This window comes from Notolepis coatsorum (genome assembly GCF_963971535.1).
Source record: "Notolepis coatsorum genome assembly, chromosome: 3".
NCBI classification, from domain to species: Eukaryota; Metazoa; Chordata; class Actinopteri; order Aulopiformes; family Paralepididae; genus Notolepis; species Notolepis coatsorum.
Window position 1 is genome coordinate 45,155,218 of NC_140167.1, and position 22,804 is coordinate 45,178,021.

The 22,804-nt window shown below is 41.7% G+C and overlaps 2 protein-coding genes across 2 annotated transcripts in view; both read left to right on the forward strand.

Moving 5' to 3' along the window:
- Positions 1-332: 332 nt before the first annotated feature.
- Positions 333-3,723, forward strand: cga (glycoprotein hormones, alpha polypeptide; the record flags this gene model as incomplete). The annotated part of the gene is made up of 3 exons (XM_084311189.1): positions 333-426; positions 1,325-1,512; positions 3,712-3,723. 3 exons carry the CDS (start codon positions 333-335, stop codon positions 3,721-3,723), a joined length of 294 nt encoding a protein of 97 aa, XP_084167315.1.
- A 478-nt stretch (positions 3,724-4,201) lies between these two features.
- znf292a (zinc finger protein 292a) overlaps positions 4,202-22,804 on the forward strand; it is a gene marked incomplete at its 5' end in the record, with an annotated part of 35,010 nt that continues 16,407 nt past the window's right edge. Inside the window, 5 exons of the mRNA XM_084310863.1 lie at positions 4,202-4,351; positions 15,218-15,372; positions 18,696-18,774; positions 19,356-19,491; positions 20,040-20,242. Coding sequence (XP_084166989.1) covers positions 4,202-4,351; positions 15,218-15,372; positions 18,696-18,774; positions 19,356-19,491; positions 20,040-20,242 — 723 coding nt within the window. The remainder of the gene's footprint in view (positions 4,352-15,217; positions 15,373-18,695; positions 18,775-19,355; positions 19,492-20,039; positions 20,243-22,804) is intronic.

Here is a 22,804-nt window from a genome sequence, read left to right on the forward strand (position 1 = left end):
GAAGAGGAAGATAACCCAGTGGCCAATGAGTCAATGAGATCATTGATACGGTAGATAGGGTTTTCGTCTAATCCCAGCAGAAGGAACGTAGACTGAGAAAGATGGTATAAAAAGGCAATGGAAGCAGTAGTGGTCCACATGCAAAAGGCTTTACAGTTTACAGCGCAGAGGCACAGAGAAGAGGTGATTCCTTCTCTCAATATAGTATTATCTTAAAACGTCTTCCTCCTCTACTCTATGCTATGACTTCACAGATTTTCTTTTTTCATTCCACTGACATTGAACATGTTTTCTCCTCTCTGTTGCTTGTCACAGTTATTGCTGCAACCATGATGGGCTCAGTCAGATCAAGTGGACCGTCTCTTCTCCTCCTGTCATTTCTCCTCTACATTGTGGACTCGTATGCCAATAGTGATACCTCAAACGGTAAGTATTTAGAGTAAGCACCTAAGCTTTTGTGGGGGGGGGGGGGGGGCACAAATACAAATTTAAGGGTTGATTTATTTCCTCACACACATCTTTATAGGGACTGCTCCCATCATTTCATTGAGCAATTAACACAACACAAGGATTCAATGTCCCCGATGACATTACTCTAAAACTAAATTAATGTGTGTGAAAACTGTTTAGGAAGTTTGGATGTGTGTGAGATTATGTGCAAAATAAATCAGCATTGTTTTTTGGTGACGTGCCCCTTTAAGTACCTATAGGAATGACTCTATTTCTTCTTTTTAAAATAGGATACATGTTTTTGATGGATATCCTTAGTAGAAAAGACTCACGCACATCCAAAGTATAGTCACGGGTCCTTGACTTTTTGCTTTTTCCTCAACTTTGATGGATATCCTGCCTCATTTTAAGATTGTAGATGATGGTAAACTAGAATATGTGCAAAAAAAATAACAACAATAACAACAACAAAAAACATTAATAAACACTTTTTAATAAGGCACTTTCTATATAGTGGGGGGCAGGGGCTCAAGCCTCCTTTGTACCCTACTTCTACTTGTGCACATGCCTGCAGCCTACTTCTATTACTTTGAAACAAAGGTACACTATGTACAGTACTGGTCACCCTGGCTATGGTGAAATACAATCGGGGAGCATTATAAGTGTCCACATTCTATGGATTCTGCTAACTGTGAGCTGTGATTATTTAGTGATTAGCTTTGTAAACTGTGCAGAAACACGTGGAGTAAAGAAATAAAAAATAAAATAAAAAAACATGATCAACTTAGATCTCATCCTTTTGTGCAACATCACTCAATATTTGTCCCATTGTTCTAAATGCTATAGTTCTAACGCTCCTGTTGTTACTTCCCAGAGCGCTGTGGGGAATGCACGCTGCGAAAGAACAGTCTCTTCTCGAGGGAGCAGAAGCCAATCTACCAGTGCATGGGCTGCTGCTTCTCCAGAGCCTACCCAACACCTCTGAAGTCCAAGAAGACCATGACCATCCCAAAGAACATCACCTCAGAGGCAACATGCTGTGTGGCCCAATACAGCACTGAAGTAAGTACAGGTACAGGTAATGATTTAGAGCTGTGTGTTTTGACCATATCAATTAGATTTACATTCACGTAGGCCTACATTCTGAAAGAGTTTGATGGAAATATGCCATTTACTCCAATGCTTGCAAACGTTGCCATTAACAAACCTACTACAGCTCCCAAATACAGCAAATATGGTTTAGAACTCATATTTACCTGTTGTCTAGTGTTAGTCCTTGCATCAAGAGCTCAGTCAGTCAACAAGAGAATGAAAATATAGCAGCAACCAAGCAGTATATAAATCCATCTGTCTGGCTGTCGGTTTGTCAGTCCATCCCAAAACTTAAAAGAAAATGTTAGTACATAGTACATGATATAGACATGGAATTTTCCACAATTATAGATATTCATGTTCCACTGCATCACAACAAATATCACACCCATTGGCCTGATGATGGTGCTATAATTAAAGGTCAAAATGTCAAATTTTGAAAAGCCATAACTCAAACACTGTAAATCCACTAGACATGCAATGTTGTACACATATACAGCTATCTTTGATCTACAACTTTGCAAATAGAAAGTCACCCATATTTGGAAAATACACCCCCCCCCCCCCCCCCCCCCAGTACTCCCAGATTGTCCACTTGATTCTCATGACACTAGTAGCAATATAGAATATAAACATAATTTGGATGTAAGAGCTCACACAAACTTATTATCACTTATATCGCTTATATGATCAGTATCACACACATGAACTTTAGGAGAGACCGGTGCGTGTTCGTAAATACTGAATGAACTGTCTTGGGGCACAGGAAGAACATAATGTGAATTATTCATTCATTCACTAATTTTATTTTGTTTCGTACATTTGTTTTTACATGATACACGCATGGCCGAAAAGGAGCAGGATGAAGAAAACATATGTTTCCTGCCCCTTTCCAAACTTCATATTTATTTTAACATAATGGTCAGCTCAAGTGCACCTTACAGCTTCATACCATATAATAATAATCATTACCATAATTATGATAACAATAATAATAATAATGATAATATGACCATGAATAATAATAACGGTAATAATAATAACAATAATAATAATAATAATAATAATATTGCTAGTAGATACCAATAAACAAACAAACAAAACAAACAAAAAAAATAAACCTGCGTCACGAGCCTCAGATGCATGGAAAAGAGAAAAAAACTAAATAATAAATAAAATCAGATACAGAGAAATGTATACCTGCTGTTCATATGTTCTCATTGTTCTGTCTTTAAAAGTATTTTTTACTTGGAAATTATTTGTACAGTACTTCAACTCATTATAAAGGTCGACTTTAAAATGGCCCACAAACTATCCTGGATAAATTGGCACCTAAAGCTATGTTTCTAAAGCCATTCCCTATCGTTTACAGACTAAATAAAAGTCGCTGGTTGGTTAGCAGATTATGTACTGCACTTAGCTAAATTTGGCTGGACACTCGGCAAAAATTTGGTTTGAGTGGCAAGATTTATTTTGTTGAAAGCTTATTTTAGACCACTATTTATTTTATAATGCTTTATTACTATTGTTTACTGCAATTATTATTATTATAGTGACTTTAGAATGATGACTAAATGGATATCTTAATATTCCCTCTTTTATTTTCTGTAACTTATACATTTCAAATCATATATATATATATATATATATATAGTGAATATTTTCAGCCCCATGCATCCCTTTTTCAGATCCCAGTGGATGGCACAGCAGTGAGGAACCATACAGCATGTCACTGCAGCACCTGCATTCATCATAAGCAATAAGCTGCCCATCACTCTTCAGCTTGGCAACCAATTGTAACTGTCATAATGTGCATAAGCTCTCATATATTTAAAGATAAATATTCTTGATTGATTGATTGATTGATTGAAAAGTTTATTAACAGATTGCAGAATGGGTACAGTACAGTACAGCTCAATACATACAATTGTTAAGGGGATGCAGACCAGAGAAAGACTTTCGTCTTGTTTACATCAGGGTCCCCCATTCTTGTATTGATAAAATCGTTGTGATCAACAGTTGACATAATTATTATTTTCTGTGTCTTTGGCCATATGTCTGTGATATGCAAATACATCATTACTATGTTGATTGATACATAAAGGATTTGAAAATTGAAAAGCCATTCAAATGAATCATGTGCACACCGTCTCTCCCTTTTCATGACAGTCTCTTGATTGATTGAAAACTTTATTAACAGATTGCAGAATGGGTACAGTACAGTACAGCTCAATACATACAATTGTTAAGGGGATGCAGACCAGAGAAAGACTTTTGTTATGTTTACATCAGGGTCCCCCATCTTCAAATTGCATTATATGTTGTGTGTTTGTTTGTGTGAGTGAGTGATCGATTGGCCTATAAGGCCTCATTATTATTATAAACTCTCTTGCTAGGTTATTTCCCAGCCATTCTAGCAGCCAGCATTTTTTTCTACGTGAAGTTCATCGAATTCAGAAATTAAATCATACTACACTGCCCTCCTCTCCCAGCTCTAGCTGGGTGTAATGTGTCATTGTAAGGTCATTGATGCTTTGTTGACATTAGAGAATGTAGAGCAACACATTCACTGCGCTCCCCTCCCCCTCCTTGCGTGTCCGTGCGTGTGCGCGTCTGGCAGCGTAACATCTGTGCGTACGCGGTCGTGATTGTTGTGAAGATGGCGGAGGGAGAGACAGAGAAGGAATATGACACACGGAGAGCTATCGAGGCGCTCCGAGAACGGTTCCAGGATTTGACCACAACACTAACAGAAAGCTCAGGATCGGTGTCGGAAGCCTCTTTGCATTTCTGCCAGGAGTTCTGCCAGGTAAGCATGTTTTCCTCCTGCTCCTCATCACAGCAGCAGCCTGCAGCCCCTCTCGCTTCCTGGCCGAGGATGCGCGTGTACGTTTTGCTACAACAATGTAGCTAAGTAGCTAGCTGCTAGCTAGCTGCCTGGCGTTTCAAGATGGAAAAAAAACTTCCCCTTGATTTTAAGCACATTATCAGTTATATTCATCACCAAAAACACAAGTATTACCAAACTCTGACTTTTGTTCGGAGAAGCGTTCGCCTCGGGGTATGCGCACTGTGAATGCATTACTCGTATTTTCCAGGCCAGCTTGCTGCTAAAGATGAATGTTGCAGCTAGCACAGTGGTATGCAGGAGGGAGCCCCTGTCCAGTGATCATGCTGTGCTGCACAAATGGACAGCTAGCTAGATTTTAGTGGATGGTTGCATTGAAATGCATTTAATTATTTACCCATACTTGTTCCAAGAAAATGTCATGATCCGAGTCCCACAACATTCCATCTCTACTCGCTGGATTTGAGTGAGCTGGATAAAATGGGGTACTTTTGTTCAGCTGCCTCATTGTGCGGAGAGATCAATGATTTTTACAAGGTGGTAGCCGAGGCCTCATGCACTAATTAATCAAGCGACCCACATCACCGGAGAGAAACTACACATGTAGGTGATCTAACTAGCTATAAGATGATAAACAAGCCTCGGTGTTTGCAGCCGAGTGGGAGAGAGAGAGTGATCGAAAAGGGAAAGTGTGTCAGAAACGTTAGACACATTTCGTTATTTTGACCACGTAGGCCAGACTATATCATACTGTATGTGTTACTTACTTAAAAAAAAAATCCAGCACCCCAGATGACCCATATATAGGCGATATAAGATGAAATAATAATAACACTAATGAAATGATCATGTTTTCTCTTCACTTTAATTGTATTGAGTGATTGTATTTATTAGGCAACGTATCCAACAAGAAATGTTTACGACACTGGATGCTATTCGTTTTTTTTGTCTTTAAGTTGACGATTTGTGTTATGAGGATGTAATGCAGCAAAGGTTATTAAGAATGAATGGATCTATTCAATTATGTCTTTAGATTAGGTTATGGGGGTAATGATGGCTTCCTTTGGATCAATGATTGAGATATTAGAAGAGGAGGGAGAGGATTTATTCTCAATAGCTTTAGGTTACTAGTGCTTTCTATCTTTTGTGAGCATTTTTTATTAGCCTAATAATTGGCCTATTCATATTTCATTCCTATCTTATAGTTAAAAATGATAAATTCAGAGCCATCTGCATCAAAATGTTTTATAGCCGAATAATAGAATTACAATATTATTAGGCTAACTCAAAAGTACAGGTAAAAAGAACAGTAGATATTACTTGACGGACCGTATAAAATAGGCTGCAGCTGGATATTGCTGAAGATAGGTCTCTATATCCATACCAGCTCCAGTGCTTGAAATGCAACACCGCTTCTCCAACAACTTACTATGTTGAACACATTTCATGATGCAAACCATTTTTTAAATAATTATTACATGCCATTTGATTCTCTAAATAAAACCAGACCGTGCAATTATGTATTTCTCTTGAAAATAAAATAAATGCTCTATGAGCTAATAGATGTCTTCAGATCCTATTTGAATGCTCTTTGAACTTCTCATACTGTGCAATGCCGTATAGCCATTATTGATGCCAAAATGGTAGGCTATATTGGGCGGTGTTCTTCACATCTCAGCCCTATTAGCTAGGGTCATATTTTCTTGTCTATGGTAGAAAAACCCAACCTTTGTGTTTATCATAATGTAAAAATTATAGTAGTTTTGTGTTTATCAGAATGTACAAAGGATACTAGTTTTGTGTTTATTTTCTCTACACTAAAGAAAATACAATTTAGTGTAATTTCAATCCTAATGGTTCAACTACATTTTTTATTTAAAAGTTTAATTTTGGAGGATAAACCCCTTGAGATGTGCCATCTCGTTTTCAAGGGGGTCCTCGGGCACAAAACATGGAAGTTAACTAACATTTAAACATACAAAAAAACGAAACATACTTAATAATAATAATAATTAATTTAGCAATCCAACAATACAAAATAATCAACATAGTAACATCTAAAAGGACATACACACATTATGACATACATGTAAGGGCTCTCCCACTCCCACCATCCCAAACCACACCTACTAGGCCTACATCTCTTGAGGCCTAACATTTTATTCACAATCAATCCAAAGTCCCAAGTATTTAAATGTATATCAACTTTATTAAGTTGAGACCATCAGTAAAAATGTATAGCCAACTCAGTAGATGAATCATTAAGATTATATCTAGTACCAAACAACATACTACAAGACTTCTGCTTGTTTTATGAGATTGTTATTTAAAAAATAATATATCGGGCAGCTGGGTGGCGCAGTGGACAATGCGCTCGTCACCAACGCAAGAGACACTGGTATCGAATCCAGCTGTCAGCGTTGCTTCCGGATTGGCCGGCCATCATACTGGATCGTTTGGCAGAGTCAGCGGGAGGGAAGCCGGTGGGTGGGTCTGGGTCTATGTGGACAGCGACTCCTACAGTTCGGTCGGGGCGCCTGCACAGCGAGGGAAGGATCTAAGGGAGGTAGTGTGACCTTCCACACGTTACACTCTCTCGGTGAGAGTCCGCGCTGCCAGGTGAAAAGAAGTGGTGGGCTGGGTACACATGTGTCAGAGGAAGCATGTGATAGTCTCCCCCCTCCCAGACCGACTGTAGGGGGTAGAGTGCGCAGCGACCAGGAAGCCTGAATGCCGTCTACAACAGAACTGCGTTTCTGATTGGCCAGGTCATTTCTGGTCATGTGACATGTACGCCCAATCGTGGGACCGCAAGTTTCTACACTGGTTAAGCTTAGGCGCTCGTTCGAAGTTGGTTAAGGTTAGAGTTTGTCTTAGAGCATGGCGATAGAACGCCTGCCCTGATTCCGACGGTTAAGCTTAGGCACTCTTTCGAAGTTGGTTAAGGTTAGAGTTTGTCTTAGAGCATGGCGATAGAACGCCAGGTAGTTTGCAGGCTGTTAGACCCGGAAATAGGCGCAGAACTTGCTGTCCCACGATTGGCGCACGCACATGTCACATGACCTGGCCAATCAGAGCGCAAAACTCGAACGCGGAAACGCAGTTCCGTCGTAGAAGGCATACACGCGGGAGGGGGATTCGGAATTGGCATAACGACTAACATTGGGAGGGGAGAAAAACGGAAAAAGGAGGAAAAAAGATAAGTTTTTTTAATAATAATAATATATCTAACATTTTTACAAAGGAACATTTTAATTGCAGAGTGGAATCGGATGTGTATATAACCGCGTCATCTGCATATAACTGAACAAAGCAATTAGAACACTTTTATGCAAGATAATTAATAATGGAGAAAAGGTCCTAAAATAGATCCTTGTGGTATATCCTTTTCAACAGTTAAATACTGTGATTGATTTGTGATGAAAATAAACACTGATGACAGTTATGAAGATAAGAATTAAAGCTAAATAATGCCTGTTGAAAAGCACCAATAGCATAAAGTTTATCAAGAAGATGATGGTGGTCAAACAATTAAAAAGCCTTGGTTAGGGGAGCTCCAGTAGTTCACCACGTACCGCAAGCGCTATTTCAGCGCCGTGGACAACCGTGCTCGTCACGGATCTGGGGCTTAGCGAGTTCGAATCCCGACTGCAGCCGTGCCTTTCCCAGAGTGTCTTCCCCCCCCATCTGAACCCTTTCAGCCTGTTTCTGTCGGTCATCCTTGACCAGTATAAATGTGATAAACACATAAAAGAGCCAGGGGAATGGCCAAAGTTTAGAAAAAGCCTTGGTTAAATCAATAGAAATTGCACCTGGTAATGCCGATAATTGCTGTAGGAGGCTAAAGTGACAGCACTTCAGTTTTACAATACTTTGGAAAAATGAAATGGTCTACTTCACTTCTCTGAGTGAAAAGCTTGAAAATGAATGGTGAAATTTAAGTGAGACATGTATCTAACTTTTACCACAACCAAAAGTAGCTGAAAACTGGAAACTCAAATGTAGTTGGCTACATAAATAGCATGTTTGTTCAGCAGCCCAAGGACACACAACATCTTTGAAGAGTATGAATTGGGCTCTTTGAGATAAAGACAGTTGACTATCTATCATTGCTACAGGACAGTGACGGGCAGATTTAAAAAATGTGATAACTGGAAATCACTGTGCTTGAATCTTATTATGTTGGCCAACTAACCCCTCTCCCAGAGTTTTAGCTAGGCTAGCCGCTACGCATCCGCTTCCATTAATTGTGTTAAGCTAGGCTAGTGTGCAGCTGAATAGCTTTATAGTGATGATGGCGCCGCCCCGTTCGGCTGCCTCTCTGTTCGCTCCGTCGAGACTGTGTTTACTTTTGTTAATATTTATAGTTTTTAGAGTTTTGTGCGTACCAACTGTTGGTGCATTTAATGTATATGACCGTCAGTCACTCATAGACATTGGATTACGGGAAACTTACCAACTGGATTACTCGCTGGATCAGCTTTCCGAACCACATCAATGGCCTGAAGAAATCCTCCGGAGATTAGGACCAGACCCTTTGTTCCCAGAGCCCAGGAAAAGACGACGAGGAAAGAGGGCTGGGATCCGAAACAGGCTGAGATCCAGACGCCATCGTACACCACTTCCCAGTATATTGCTAGCCAATGTACAATCAATAGACAATAAACTGGATGACATCCGAGCAAGGATTCAATATCAAAGAGACGTTAGGGACTGCAATGTCCTTTGCTTCACCGAAACATGGCTGACGCCGGAGGTTCCAGATCACGCGATTCAACCAGCGGATCACTTCTTTATCCATAGAAAGGATCGGTCATCATCAGAGTCCGGTAAACAACGTGGAGGGGGTATTGCCTTCATGTTTAACAAAAATTGGAGTGACCCAACGAACGTGAAGGAACTATCCAACCACTGCTCCCCAGAACTGGAATATATAACCATCAAGTGTCGTCCTTTCTTCCTCCCGAGGGAGTTAACGGCGATCGTCCTGGTCGGAGTGTATATTCCACCGCAAGCTGAAGCCAGCAACAAGGTTGCGCTCTCCAGACTACACGACGAGGTAAACAGAATCCAAGAGGCGAATGTTAACGCCGCCATTTTAGTTCTGGGAGATTTCAATAGCGCCAATCTGAGAAAGGTATTGCCCGACTTCTATCAGCATGTGACTTGCAACACCAGAGGCGGTAACATCCTAGATCACTGTTACACGCAATTTAAAGGTGGCTACAAGGCTCATTCTGATAGTGGCTTCGGTAAGTCAGATCACGCATCAATTTTTCTTACACCGAAGTACAGACAGAAAATTAAAAGTACTCCCGTAGTCTCGCGAGAGGTGCAGAAATGGGATGTGACGTCAGAGGATACGATCCGGTCAGTGTTTCACAACACAGACTGGAATGTGTTCCGCGACACAGATAACATTAATGCCTACACGGAGACAGTGCTGGACTATGTTTGTACTAGGGTGAAAGAAACAATCCCCACTACCAAAATGAAAGTTTACCCAAATCAAAAACCCTGGGTAGACAAATCCGTCCGTGAAGCTCTGAGAGAGCGCACCAAAGCATACAACGACGGCCTAGAGGCAGGCAACATGAATGACCACAAGGTGGCGCGATACAACGTAAGGAGGACTGTGTCAGAGGCCAAACGACGCTACAGGGATAAAATTGAACTCCAGTTTGAACAAGCTGACTCTAGAGCTATGTGGCAGGGGCTCAAAACGATGACAGACTACAAAGGCGCCTCCCTCAAACTGAACAGTGACATCTCCTTAGCAAATGACCTCAATACCTTCTATGCGAGGTTTGATGCTGGTAATAACAACACCAGCTCACAAGCCTCGGCAATGGGGGGGGGGGGGGTCGGCTGCTGATGGAGGCGCAGTGTTCAGGGTAACAGAGCATGAGGTGAGGCGGACCTTTAAAAAAGTGAATATCAGGAAGGCAGCAGGTCCAGACGGCATCCCCGGCCGCGTCCTAAAAGTCTGTGCCGACCAACTGGCCCCAGTATTCACTGACATATTTAACCTGTCCTTAGAACAGGCTGTCATCCCCACCTGCCTGAAGAAGTCCACTATTATCCCTGTACCCAAAAAATCCAAGCCTGCTTGCCTCAACGACTACCGCCCTGTAGCTCTCACCTCCATAGCCATGAAGTGCTTCGAGAAGCTAGTAAAGGGCTACATCTGCTCCTCCCTCCCCATCAACATGGACCCCCTGCAATTTGCATACCGCCCCAACAGGTCCACGGAGGACGCCATATCCCATGTGCTGCACACAGCAGCATCACACCTGGACAAGAGGCAGGGGAACTATGTGAGAATGCTATTCATCGACTACAGCTCGGCATTCAATACCATAGTCCCCTCCATACTCATAGCCAAGCTCAGGGACCTGGGCTTGGGCTATGACCTCTGCCAGTGGGTCTTGGACTTCCTGACTGGCAGACCCCAGGTGGTGAGAGCAGGCAACTGCACCTCCTCATCCATCACCCTCAACATAGGGGCCCCCCAGGGCTGTGTTCTGAGTCCCCTCCTCTACTCCCTGTACACACACGACTGTGTGGCTCAGCGGAGTAGCAATACAATCGTCAAATTTGCTGACGACACAGTGGTGGTGGGCCTGATCTCTGCCAACGACGAGAGGGCCTACCTGGAAGAGGTCAAGGTCCTGGCGGGATGGTGCCAGGAAAACAGCCTCTCCCTGAACGTCAGCAAAACAAAGGAGATGATTGTGGACTTCAGGAGGTCGGGGGTCAAGGACTACAGCCCCCTCAGCATCGACGGGGCACCGGTTGAGAGAGTCAACAGCTTCAAGTACCTCGGAGCCTACATATCCGAGGACTTGACATGGACCACACACATTAACAGTGTGGTGAAGAAGGCACGACAACGCCTCTACTTCCTCAGGCGCCTAAGGAAGTTCCAAGTCAGCCAGAAGATCCTTAAGAACTTCTACTCATGTACAATAGAGAGCATCTTGACTGGCAACATCACCTCCTGGTTTGGGAATAGCACTGCAAAAGACCAAAGCAGACTACAAAGAGTGACACGTTCAGCCGAACGCACAATTGGAGGGGGGCTCCCCACCCTCCAGAACATTTACTACAAGCGTTGCAAGGGGAAGGCTAAGAGAATTATTAAGGACTCGAGCCACCCGAACAACTGCCTCTTTGAACTGCTGCCGTCAGGCAAGCGATACAGGAGTCTCAAGGCGAGCACAGAAAGACTCAGAAGTAGCTTCTATCCCCAGGCCATCAGGCTGCTAAACGAACAATGAATGAACACTACACAACAACAACCACCAAACACACATAGCACACACATCCACACGCACACACTCACTTTAAACAAACACACTGTAGCACCCACTCCACACACTTTATAGCACACACCCACTTTAAACAAACACACTGTAGCACCCACTCCCCACACTTTATATTTATGGATGAAGGATTGCACTACAACTCGTACACCTTACTGTAAATTGTACCTAAAATTGTACCTCATCCCATTTCTGCTTTGCACTAGATAGTACTGTACATTAGTACACTGCATAGTATTGTGTATTGTATATTATATGGTAACTCAGAACATTGTACATATGTCTATACCGAACACTGTGACCTCATTTTCTTCTTCTAAATTCATGCTATATTATGTTATTATGTTATTTGATACTATCTTGTCTAGCACAGTCTCTGGAGCGTAACAGTAAGAAGCATTTTGTATGAAAGTATTCTGTACTTCTGTATGACAACTATTAAAGAACTTGAACTTGAACTTGAACGCACAGAGAGGAAATTGGTATTGGCAAACAAATGTTGGCATGTTCCTTAACTCAATTAGCGCCAGGGATTATTCTGGCCCTTGTGGCTAACGTGCCACGTTCCCATAACATATTCTTTACTGCGTCACTATGGGGACAATACTATGGTTATTTGACAGTAGGGCTGGGCGATATGACGATATTATATAAATATCGGGTACAGTTAATTAACGATACACTTTTTAAACGTATCGTGGATATCGTGATGTTTTGCCCAAGAGGCTTGTGTCGCGTCAATCTGGTCCACACGTTGACACTTTTGAACAGCGCCGCCCCACACACACACTACTGCATCAAAAGTTACTACTTATGATAACAAAGGCATTCGTTTTGTGGCATTAACGTTATATAGTTACACTTTCAGCGTATTTACATAGCAACGACCGAGGTCGACCTAGATATAGCAAGCATTAGTCGTTCATATCTCAGCCCGTGCTGACTCAGTTGTGCCCATTCTGCGGTCTGTTAATAACGTTTTCAATCAGACAGATGTATGGAAAGGCTTTTATTATAACATCCGTTGCAGTAAAATCATTATGCCTCCAGTCGTTTAGTCATTCTGTGGAGCTAAAAGCTAAACGTCGGCCGCGGCGAGCTACCGCTGCCATTGTTGTTGTCATTGAGCTCTCCAATGGCGGAAGTAAAAAATGAATACGCGCTTGCCGATTGGTGCTAAGAACAGCAGGGCGGGTGCAAGCGATGTGACGTAATTGGCAGACGCGACTGTCAATCAAAATTATTCTGTTTGCCGACTGAATGAATGAAAACGTTATTAACAGATTGCAGCATGGGTACAATACAGTACAGCTCAATACAACAACAGTCAACAGTGGACTGGAGGATGCAGACCAGAGAAAGACTTTCGTCTTGTTTACATCAGGGTCCCCCATTTTCAATTCATCATATTTCATATCTAAATCATATAATATCTCATTGCTAAATATATGCAATATATAATCTAATAATCCAATAATCTAAATCTAATATATAATATAAAAATGCTAAATGCATGGGTATTTTATTTTGTCTTTAATGTTAGCTTGCAAACTCAAATACTGTCTTGGTAAGCCTCATAATGAATTGTTTGGGGAAAAAAAGAAAAACATCGTGATGCGTATCGTGTATCGCCGAAAGGTCAGAAAATATCGTGATATCATATTTAGGCCATATCGCCCAGCCCTATTTGACAGTGATTTTCTTTCGTCCAAGATGCAAAAAGAGATAATTTTTTCATGCATACGTTCGCATACGTGGTGCATACGTGATCCGGGATAATTCCTGGGAAGCTATTTATGGGGCGCAACGTGAATTATACTATAAGCGTTGGCGTTTCTTGCCTGGACACGCTACTATTTCCAATCAAATGTATATAATAGGTATTATGTTTCATCATGAATGCATGAAAGGGGGGGGGGGGGGGGGGGGGGGCGTTTTTTTATGCTTTGATGGCCAGGCAGTAACAGCATTTGTGTTGAACACTACAGAAGCCGATCAGCTGGATCGATATTAAAACATTGTTGGATCAAGCTGAAATTGATGTCAGATAGTCCTTACCTGTGGTCGGGGGTATTCCAAAAAGAATATTCCAATTGTCTGATCGCGATTTCCAGTATTGGTGTCCATCCAAACATAATTTGGCAAAATGTATGGATCGAGTGTGCCAGATGCGTTTCGAATTGGTCGGATGAAGCGACCTACTTGGCTCTGTCTAAATATAATGCCCGGAGACATTCGAGTGTAACACAGAGTTAGATATAAGGTTTCAAAGGGTGGGCGACACTGCCATCTGGCAGGATGAGGCCGGTATTGCACTTAGTTTGGCAATCTCAAAATCCTTTCCTATGGCAACACCGAGGTCAGTGGACGAATAATTATGACAATATACACAAATGGATTACCCAGTTCAGTGTTTTTGTAGCAAAGATATTCATAGATAAAAAAAAATTCAGGGTGGGCACTGGGGATGAAGTACTACACAACTTGCTACTTGAATCTGCTGCTGACAGATTGTCAGTGACAGTACATTGGATAGCTACCTAAGCTTTGTGTTAAACTCAATTCTGATTGGTTGGTTTGCAAACAGCGCTAGCTAACAGTAGATTACATTATTCACTATTTGCAAACCTTAGGCAGCGGTAGCAACCGTAATTCCTGCTAGCATTCGCAGCAACCATATACTAGCCATATTTTACTCACCTCAAGAGTAAGGATGATTTAAAGAAAAATAAATAATAAAAAAAAATAATCTCAAAGCAGAGTTTGCTCCGAAATAAGTTCAACTGACCAATCTCAAGCCCCGCCCTCTTTTCATGATCCTCCAATCACAACTGAAGTTTGTGATTGGAGGATCAATAAAATAGGGTGGGGATGGGGTTTGAGATAGGTCAGTTGAACTTTTTTCTGAGCAAACTCTTCTTTGCATAGTAGACCTGTTAAAATGAATGAATTGATGGAGTAGCCTAACTAGGGATGCAGATATTGGCTAATATCTGTGATTTCTGAATTTTTATTAATTGGTCTAGTGAGTAAAACTGGGCAGATATATATTGCTGAACATGTATCAGCTGATAATGATAGTGATTTATTCTATGTATCGCCATCGGTCTGATGAGCAGAACTGGGTGGGCAGATGTGAACAAGTGATGATGATTATTTCTCTGTCAGGCTGCACAGACGTGTGTATTTTTGAGTTTGTGTACTTGCATGCGCATAACAGCATTTCAAATGTATTGGACTTCAGAAACAGAAATAAAAACAGGACCCCCCCCCCCCCCCCCCCCCTCCCCATTTTACAGTATCCATCCAATGTATTTTTCCACTTATGAGTGAAACAAAATTTTATTTGAACAATCCAACTGGATTACTTTGCTTTTGAAACGTTATATCATATAGATATTGGTAAATATAGGTTATCATCCATAACTGAAGATGTATTATTGTTTTATTGGTCGGTGTATCCCTTAGCTTAACTGTGGTGTTTTATTGTGTTTATTTGTAGGTCCTTGTGGAGCATGCTGGGCGTTGGAAGCCTGATGAAGACCCACTGCCTTTGCTGGAGGTGTACACTGTGGCCATACTCAGCTTTGCTAAGGCCACCTCCTGTCTCTCCTCCGAATGTGCAGATGTGCCACTCCTACTTGAAAAGTTAGCACTGTGAGTAGTAGGGGTGGGAATCACCAGTTTCATCACGATACGATACGATATCGATTCTTTGGACAACGATACGATATTTGTCGATATCACAAAGTCTCTCACGATACAATACGAGATACGATTAGATTCAGGTGCCTGCAATCGATAATATGAGATGATATCATATGCCCATTTAACACAATCAGTCACATTTAGATCAACAAAAAAAAGGTAACGAAAATATCATTTTGACATTTGTATTTTTGAGCTCTTCCAGACATCAAAGGAAAATCAATCTATTGTTTTTAATACAAATAGACCTCCTGTTCACTGTAAAGTGCCACGTTTTTATATATTGAGCTTTACAGTAAACTTTAAGCTCCATTTTTTGGAACTCAAAACTCACAGCCTAAAACCCCTCCCTACCTCCCTCTCCCAAACCGTGCCTATAACAATTTGTTGATGTTGCATGATCATGTATAGGCCTACATTTATTATGTATTATATTGTTTAAATAACAAAAACATCAAACTCCTCTGACCTCATTCTGGTCTTTCCAAAGCGAGACACACACACACACACACACAGAAAGGGAGAATGCTATGCTGTAACGTCTACAAACACACACAGAAAGGGAGAATGCTATGCTGTAACGTCTACACACACACACAGAAAGGGAGAATGCTATGCTGTAACGTCTACACACACACACACACACAGAAAGGGAGAATGCTATGCTGTAACGTCTACACACACACACACACACAGAAAGGGAGAATGCTATGCTGTAACGTCTACACACAGAGCTGTAACATCTACACACACGGAGCTACTGCTGTTGTTCTTGGGCGGATATGAGACTCGCCACAGGATTTTCAAAATAAAGTATCGATATGAATCGATCTTATTACATTGCATCGATCCGATTCGATCGTTGATAATTACATCGATGTATCGATCTGGATCGATGTATCGTCCCACCCCTAGTGAGTAGCACCTATATAAGATACTACGACCCAATTTATTTTATGAGTTAAAAAAAATATATATTAAAAAAAAATTGCACATATATAAGTTTCATACAAATCTTAGTCAAACCTTTAGTATTATGGATATTAAACATGCTGGCAGAGTACATGCATCCATGTTGTTGTGAACATTTGAATTAAATAAAGAAATTCCCTATCCGTGAGTCTGCCTCAGGGCAGCTCTGGCTGCAATTGTAGCTTACCACCACCGGGATGACTGTGTATGAACGAATAATGGACTCTGTGAAGCGCTCTGGGTGTCATGAAGAGCGCTATATAAATCCAAGCCATTATTATTATTATTATTATTATTATTATTATTATTATTATTATTATTATTATTATTATTATTATTATTATTATTATTATTATTATTATTATTATTATTATTATTATTATCCATAGTTGCCATGGGAAAAAATTTAATAAATTCCCTACCTACCCATGGCCTTAACTGACAACCAACAGGAACCAAACAATATTTTTGTTATGCCTTAAAGCTGGGTATTGAAATCCGATACTTTCATGGCAATCGATCGAATTGCTTCAATACTATCGAGTTTGGTATCTATCGAATCCCAGGTCTCTGTATTGGCACCGGTATCAAATATTTTCAGACAATGCCCAGCCCTAACTACGATGATGTTTGTGGAATGAGCATTTTCTTAAGTGTCTGATAAATGTCCCTTAAATTCAGAAGCGTCTTATGCCTTTTGCGGAGCGTAAGTGAGAACTGATTTTGAGGCACCTTCTCTCGTTCTCATCCTACCAACAACATACTCTTCTGTTTTAACAGATGAAGTGATCTCGATTTTGTGTTAGAATAGGAAACATATATATAAATGATGTTCTTATTAGACATGTTTTTAGATGGCATGTGTGCATAATGTAGGATTCTCTAGTGAGGACCAGTGTCTATTTTTGGTGTCTTATGTAAGGACATCGGTGTGTTTTAAATTTTTTTTTTACATCTCCGTTAGCCGCCAGCAAAACATCCATGAACACTTTCTGCGCTACTCGTTATTGGCCGCTAGCGGTTAACACTTTGATTGCCATCGTGGCGTGCACTATTTATCGTTGGATGCCACCACCCACTTCAATGATAGCGCTCTAAACGCATAATCTCCGTCTTAAATTATGGCTATGTGTCGTTTATCAATGACTTGTTTGCAGTCAACATTGTCGAGACGGATTGTTTTTTTAATCGGTTCATTTCCGTTTTATAGCATTTTGAAAAGCCCTCGTTTTTCAGGAAAATATATAGATTCCGTGATAATCGCCCCTTTACTGGAATATTCTGGCATACACAAAAAACGTTGTTATTTTTCGGCCTATTTATGAATCGTTTTCAAATAAATGCTAGATTATCGATAGTATATGTGTACTTTTGGACGCTATAGAAGCGATCTGAAAAATATATTCTCATTTCCTGATCAGCGAGCACACACTCACAGCCACACACACACATATGGGACACGTTGATATATAGGTCAAAACAGATCCGATTACCCCAAGACTGGTAAAATAAATTGCTTACCTGAGATCAGATGTTATCCAAGAAGATTATTCCAATTCCTGATGTCCATTCCAAATATCGATCGCGTTTATTGATTCAGCGTTGGGTACTGGAAATACATAATCCACGCTGTTCTGAGGGTCTGCGATCAACTTGGGTCTCTTCAGATGCCTCGCCGGAGAGTAACATGAGGAAACTGTTTGTACGAGGAAGTCAGAGGTAAGCGACAGCTGTGATTGGAGGATCAAGAAAAGGGGCAGGGTTTGAGACAGGTCTATTGGCAGTGTCAGCGGGTGGGAAGCCGGTGGGGTGGGTCCTGGTCGTTGTAAACAGCGACTCCTACAGGTCGGTCGGGGCACCTGCTCAGCGAGGAAGAGATCTGGGTGAGGTAGTGTGATCCTCCCACACGTTACACTCACCCAATGAGAGTCCTCGCTGTCAGGTGAAAAGAAGCGGCTGGCTGCCTCCACATGTATCGGAGGAGACATGTGATAGGCTTCAACCCTCCCTAGACCGGCAAGTGGGGGGCAAATGCACGCAACAACCCGGAGGGGGGGGGGGGGGGGGGGGGGGGCGACTTGGCATAACGACTGAATTGGGATGGGAGAAAAATAAAAGTAGATAAAAAAAAAAAATATGGTTATGAAGACAGGTGTTCCTGGTCACTGACCCCAGATCAGTGCGTTTCCTATATTCGCTTTCTCTCTCTCTCTCTTGAATCGTTACAAATGTAGGTCTGTTGTGTGCCCATCCTTGACCTGAATTGTGCCTTGATGAATGACTGTGTGTTGACTTCACAGGAGCTGCGTGGAGCTGTTGCTTCTACTGCCCCAGCATGTCCCTGCTGCCTTATGGGAGGACTTCCAGTCCTCAATGAAGGTCAGTATCCTCAGCGCCGCTTGTGGACTGGAGTGCTTTAGTTTAGCATTGATGATATACAATGATGTTATTGCTCTGGGACTAATGGGGTTCTTGCCATAGCAGCTTTGCATTTGAATTGGATGCAAAAGGGGTAGTTCAAATAAGAAATTCCCCTTTACCCGGAGTGCTATATATCCTTCCAGAAATGTCTCCCGTCACTACAATACAATGGAGCTGAATGTACTAACAGCAATGTCTCTTTCCAGAGATCTTTCCAGTTACTCGATAATCCACAGACCTTGTTGTGAGCAGTTTCATGTAGGAAATATGATACTGTACTGAACTGCACCTCTCCCCATAAGAATCAATGGGGGTGTAAAAATAATAGAAAATAATGTCGAAATAATTTCCACATTCATTTTCAGTTTGAACAAAGGCAAACGTCATTGTTTCATTGAATGTCCGAGACTCTTAACAAGTATCTCAGACTCTCTGTGCCGAGTCTTGGCATGCGATACACTTGGCTGCATTCGAGCAGCAGACTAAACAAGTCTTAGCATTCTTTTAAAGGAAATCAAACGACTTCACTTCCTTTACAGTTGGCACACAGCCTGGTGCAGGAGAGCGGGAGCACACAGCTCGGCATGCTCTCAGTCGTGGCCCAGGAGGACGGCGTGTGGTCCAACATCACCCTCAGCGGCATCCTGTCCAATGAAGCGCCCGAAACCGAGCGAGGTACTTGTCTTTGTGTTATTGTTTGTTTTGTTTGCTCAGTGAATTATACACATGTAGTTGTAAAATGTACCTATCTCAAGCCCCCCCCTCTTTTCTTGATCCTCCAAATCACCAGCGCTGGGTACCGTTCACATTTGAACCGACACCCTTTTCCCCCCGGTACTTTACTCTCTCTGTAATAACAGACATTTTATTTCAGTTGTAAAACTAAACCAAGTCCAAACTTCTCAACTTCAACATTGTTATCACACCACACAAACTAAAAAACCCTCCCGACCTCCCTAACCCCAAACCATTCCTACAACCAATTTTTTACATTGCATGATCATGTATACATTGCTTGTGTATTATTATGTGTTTAAATATCAACATTATCTGGCCATCCTCAGTATATACTATCAAACTCATCTGACCTCATCTGGAGTTTGGTACCCAACCCTACCAATCGCAACTGTTGCTTTGGTCAATCATTGAAATGTCTCTAGTACTGATACTAATGTATTAATTGTGGATCACATTGTTTTTTTTGTCTCTTCTCTACTTCTCAGTTCACGAATTCTTAGCGTTGGAAGGTTCCACGCTGCTCAACATGCGAATAAAGCACCTTATCAAAGTGGACAGCGTGGAGAAGGCCGCTGTCCTCGCAAAGATGTGCTCAGAATATCCGGGATTTGAAGGAAAAGGGAACTTCAAACAGACCTACCTGGTTTGCATCTGTATGACGAAAACCCAAGAGCAGCTGATGGAAGAGGTGAGTTGATATCACGCAAAAATCTGCTCCTTAGTTACCTGTGCTCAACGCAGTTATAGGTTTTAAACAAATCTAAAGACATTAAACCGAAATGTCAAAACAATAAATAAAAACACAAACTGGCAGCTGCCTCAATTTTCAGATCTGTGGGGCATCCAGTCTCTTCTACAAATACTCTACAAATTGACCCCATACCTTCCCAAACGTATCTGAGGATCCCTGTACTTTGAGTCTCAAGCTTAAGATTCTGCATCACCTCTTTTAGCCACTGAGTCCAGCTCGGTGGATGAGGAGACCCATTGAAGAAGGATCGGTCTCCGTGCCAGCAACGTAACAAATGTTGTTATTTGGAGTCCAGTTCCAGAAAGATTCTCATTATCCCTCTTATGCCAAAAATAGCTATCATAGTATCTGGCAGAATTTATATTTCATCTGACATCTGATAAGTGTTTTTAATGAGATTGATCTACATTTAGTACAATTTTAGGGATTCTTTTCATTTTTATTTTTTTAATGCAGGCGATGCATTAACCTTAACTCATTGAGCGCCACGCTCTTTTCCCATCTTTACTCAATGGCGCCATTGACCATTTTAGCGATGTTTTGCGGACCCATCGTGTGTTCTGTATTATAGCTATGGAGACAATAGTATGGCTCATTTGACAGGCATTGTTCATAGTCCATCACTGACTAACCAGTTAATTTCTACATACTGTAGTTTGTCCGCTATTACACGCTAAACATCGGCCCTTTCCAAAATAATGGTATTTTTTCATAGATTGCGAGATATGCCGCGTTATATGCAATATGCCCAAATCGTTCGGGTTGCTCGCCTGAAACCCCAAATACTTCCAAATCAAAGGTATATACCATATACATATGTATCTTCACAAAATCATCATCAAGGGGGGGGGGGGGGGGGGGGGGGGGTAGTCTTACCCCGAAAATGCGATCGTTACCAAAAGCATGGTTTAGGTCCGGTAAAATACGACACTGTGATCGGTACAGAAACATGTTTCAGGTTCGGTACTTACCTTAGCCAGAAGGTACTCCAAAAAGAATAATCCCAGTGATCCCATCGGCGATTGCGATTACTCGTGTATATGGGAAACGGTAGGTTTGAGGCGAGAAAATCTCTGAGCGATTGCTCTGCAAGAACTCCTCCCGAGTCAGGACAGACAGGGATCAGTACAGACACTTCTCTAAACTAAACTATCCCAGTTCAAAAAGTAGGCGATACTGCCACCTGGCGAGATTCGTCATTGCAATTCCAACGTAGGCAGACCCGACTATACTTGCAGAAAGTGTTAAAAGAACACGCCAATATTTTAGGAGATTTGCTTATCGTCTTCTCCAGAGAGAGACAAGAAGATGGATACCAGTTTCCTCTCTGTGTGCGTTTAGTAGAAAGCTATCTGGCTGCATGTTAGCCTAGCTTAACACAATGAATGGAAGCGGACATGACCGGTTAGCCTAGGCATTGTCCAACTAACACCTCTCCCGAAGGCTAACCGGTCATGTCCGCTTCCATTTATTGTGCTAAGCTAACATGCAGCCAGATAGCTTTCTACTGAATGCACAGAGAGGAAGGTATCTATCTTCTTGTCTCTCTAGAAAAGACGATAAGGTAATTTCCCCAAATATTGGCGTGTTCCTTTAACCTAGGCACCCAGAAAAGTGGCTTAGCTTTATATAGCACATGCATGAGCCTGGTGTCTTTTGAAAGATAACATTCTGAAGTTACTAATGCAAAAAAGGAAAATCACTTTTAGTGCTAATGAAATAGAGTAACAGAGGTCTGAACTTGAGTTGAACTTGTGTATTCACATTTTTCTGTAGTGGTTGCAATATAAAAAAAAAATATATATAAAAAATGGGTATGAGCTGTAGTACAGGTCCAAATTTGATAGAAATCCGTTCAGAAATAGGTCTTTGAGAGAGATCCGGGTAAACTGTAAAAAAGAAAAGAAGAAAAAAGCTCTTCCAAATCCATTTCCTCATCCACGGCCATTCATTCTCAAGTGTGATTTGACTTCTGGTTTTCGCATCCCCCACATGGGGTATCATTGGAAAGGTACTCTCATTGGCTACAACACTGACCACACACATTTTCACCATTAGCGGATGATTGGCAGTTCTGGAGTGACGGGAGTCCAGGGTGGTCATCTGACGCGCGCGTAAAAAGACGCTTGCCTGACATATCGTCATGTAACTTGAGAACCGAGGCACGGATTTGGTCGAGTGAGGTGGCGTTCGAATGGCAACAAATGGATCTTTCGAACGGTAATTTATATGTTCGCCGAAAAAGGCAGCCCGAGCCGCTAGACGCTCGCAAAGTGCCGTGACTTTGTGCGTTCCGCACATGGGCATGCCGGGACGTATGCGCTTTAGCACATTAACCTCTTAACACATCCAGTGCCAGCCATTAGACGGGGCCCGCTGTTGTCAGGCCAGCTTTCCATTACAAACTTTCACTGTGCGTCGTTCGGGTTGCTCGCCTGAAACCCCAAATACTTCCAAATCAAAGGTATATACCATATACATATGTATCTTCACAAAATA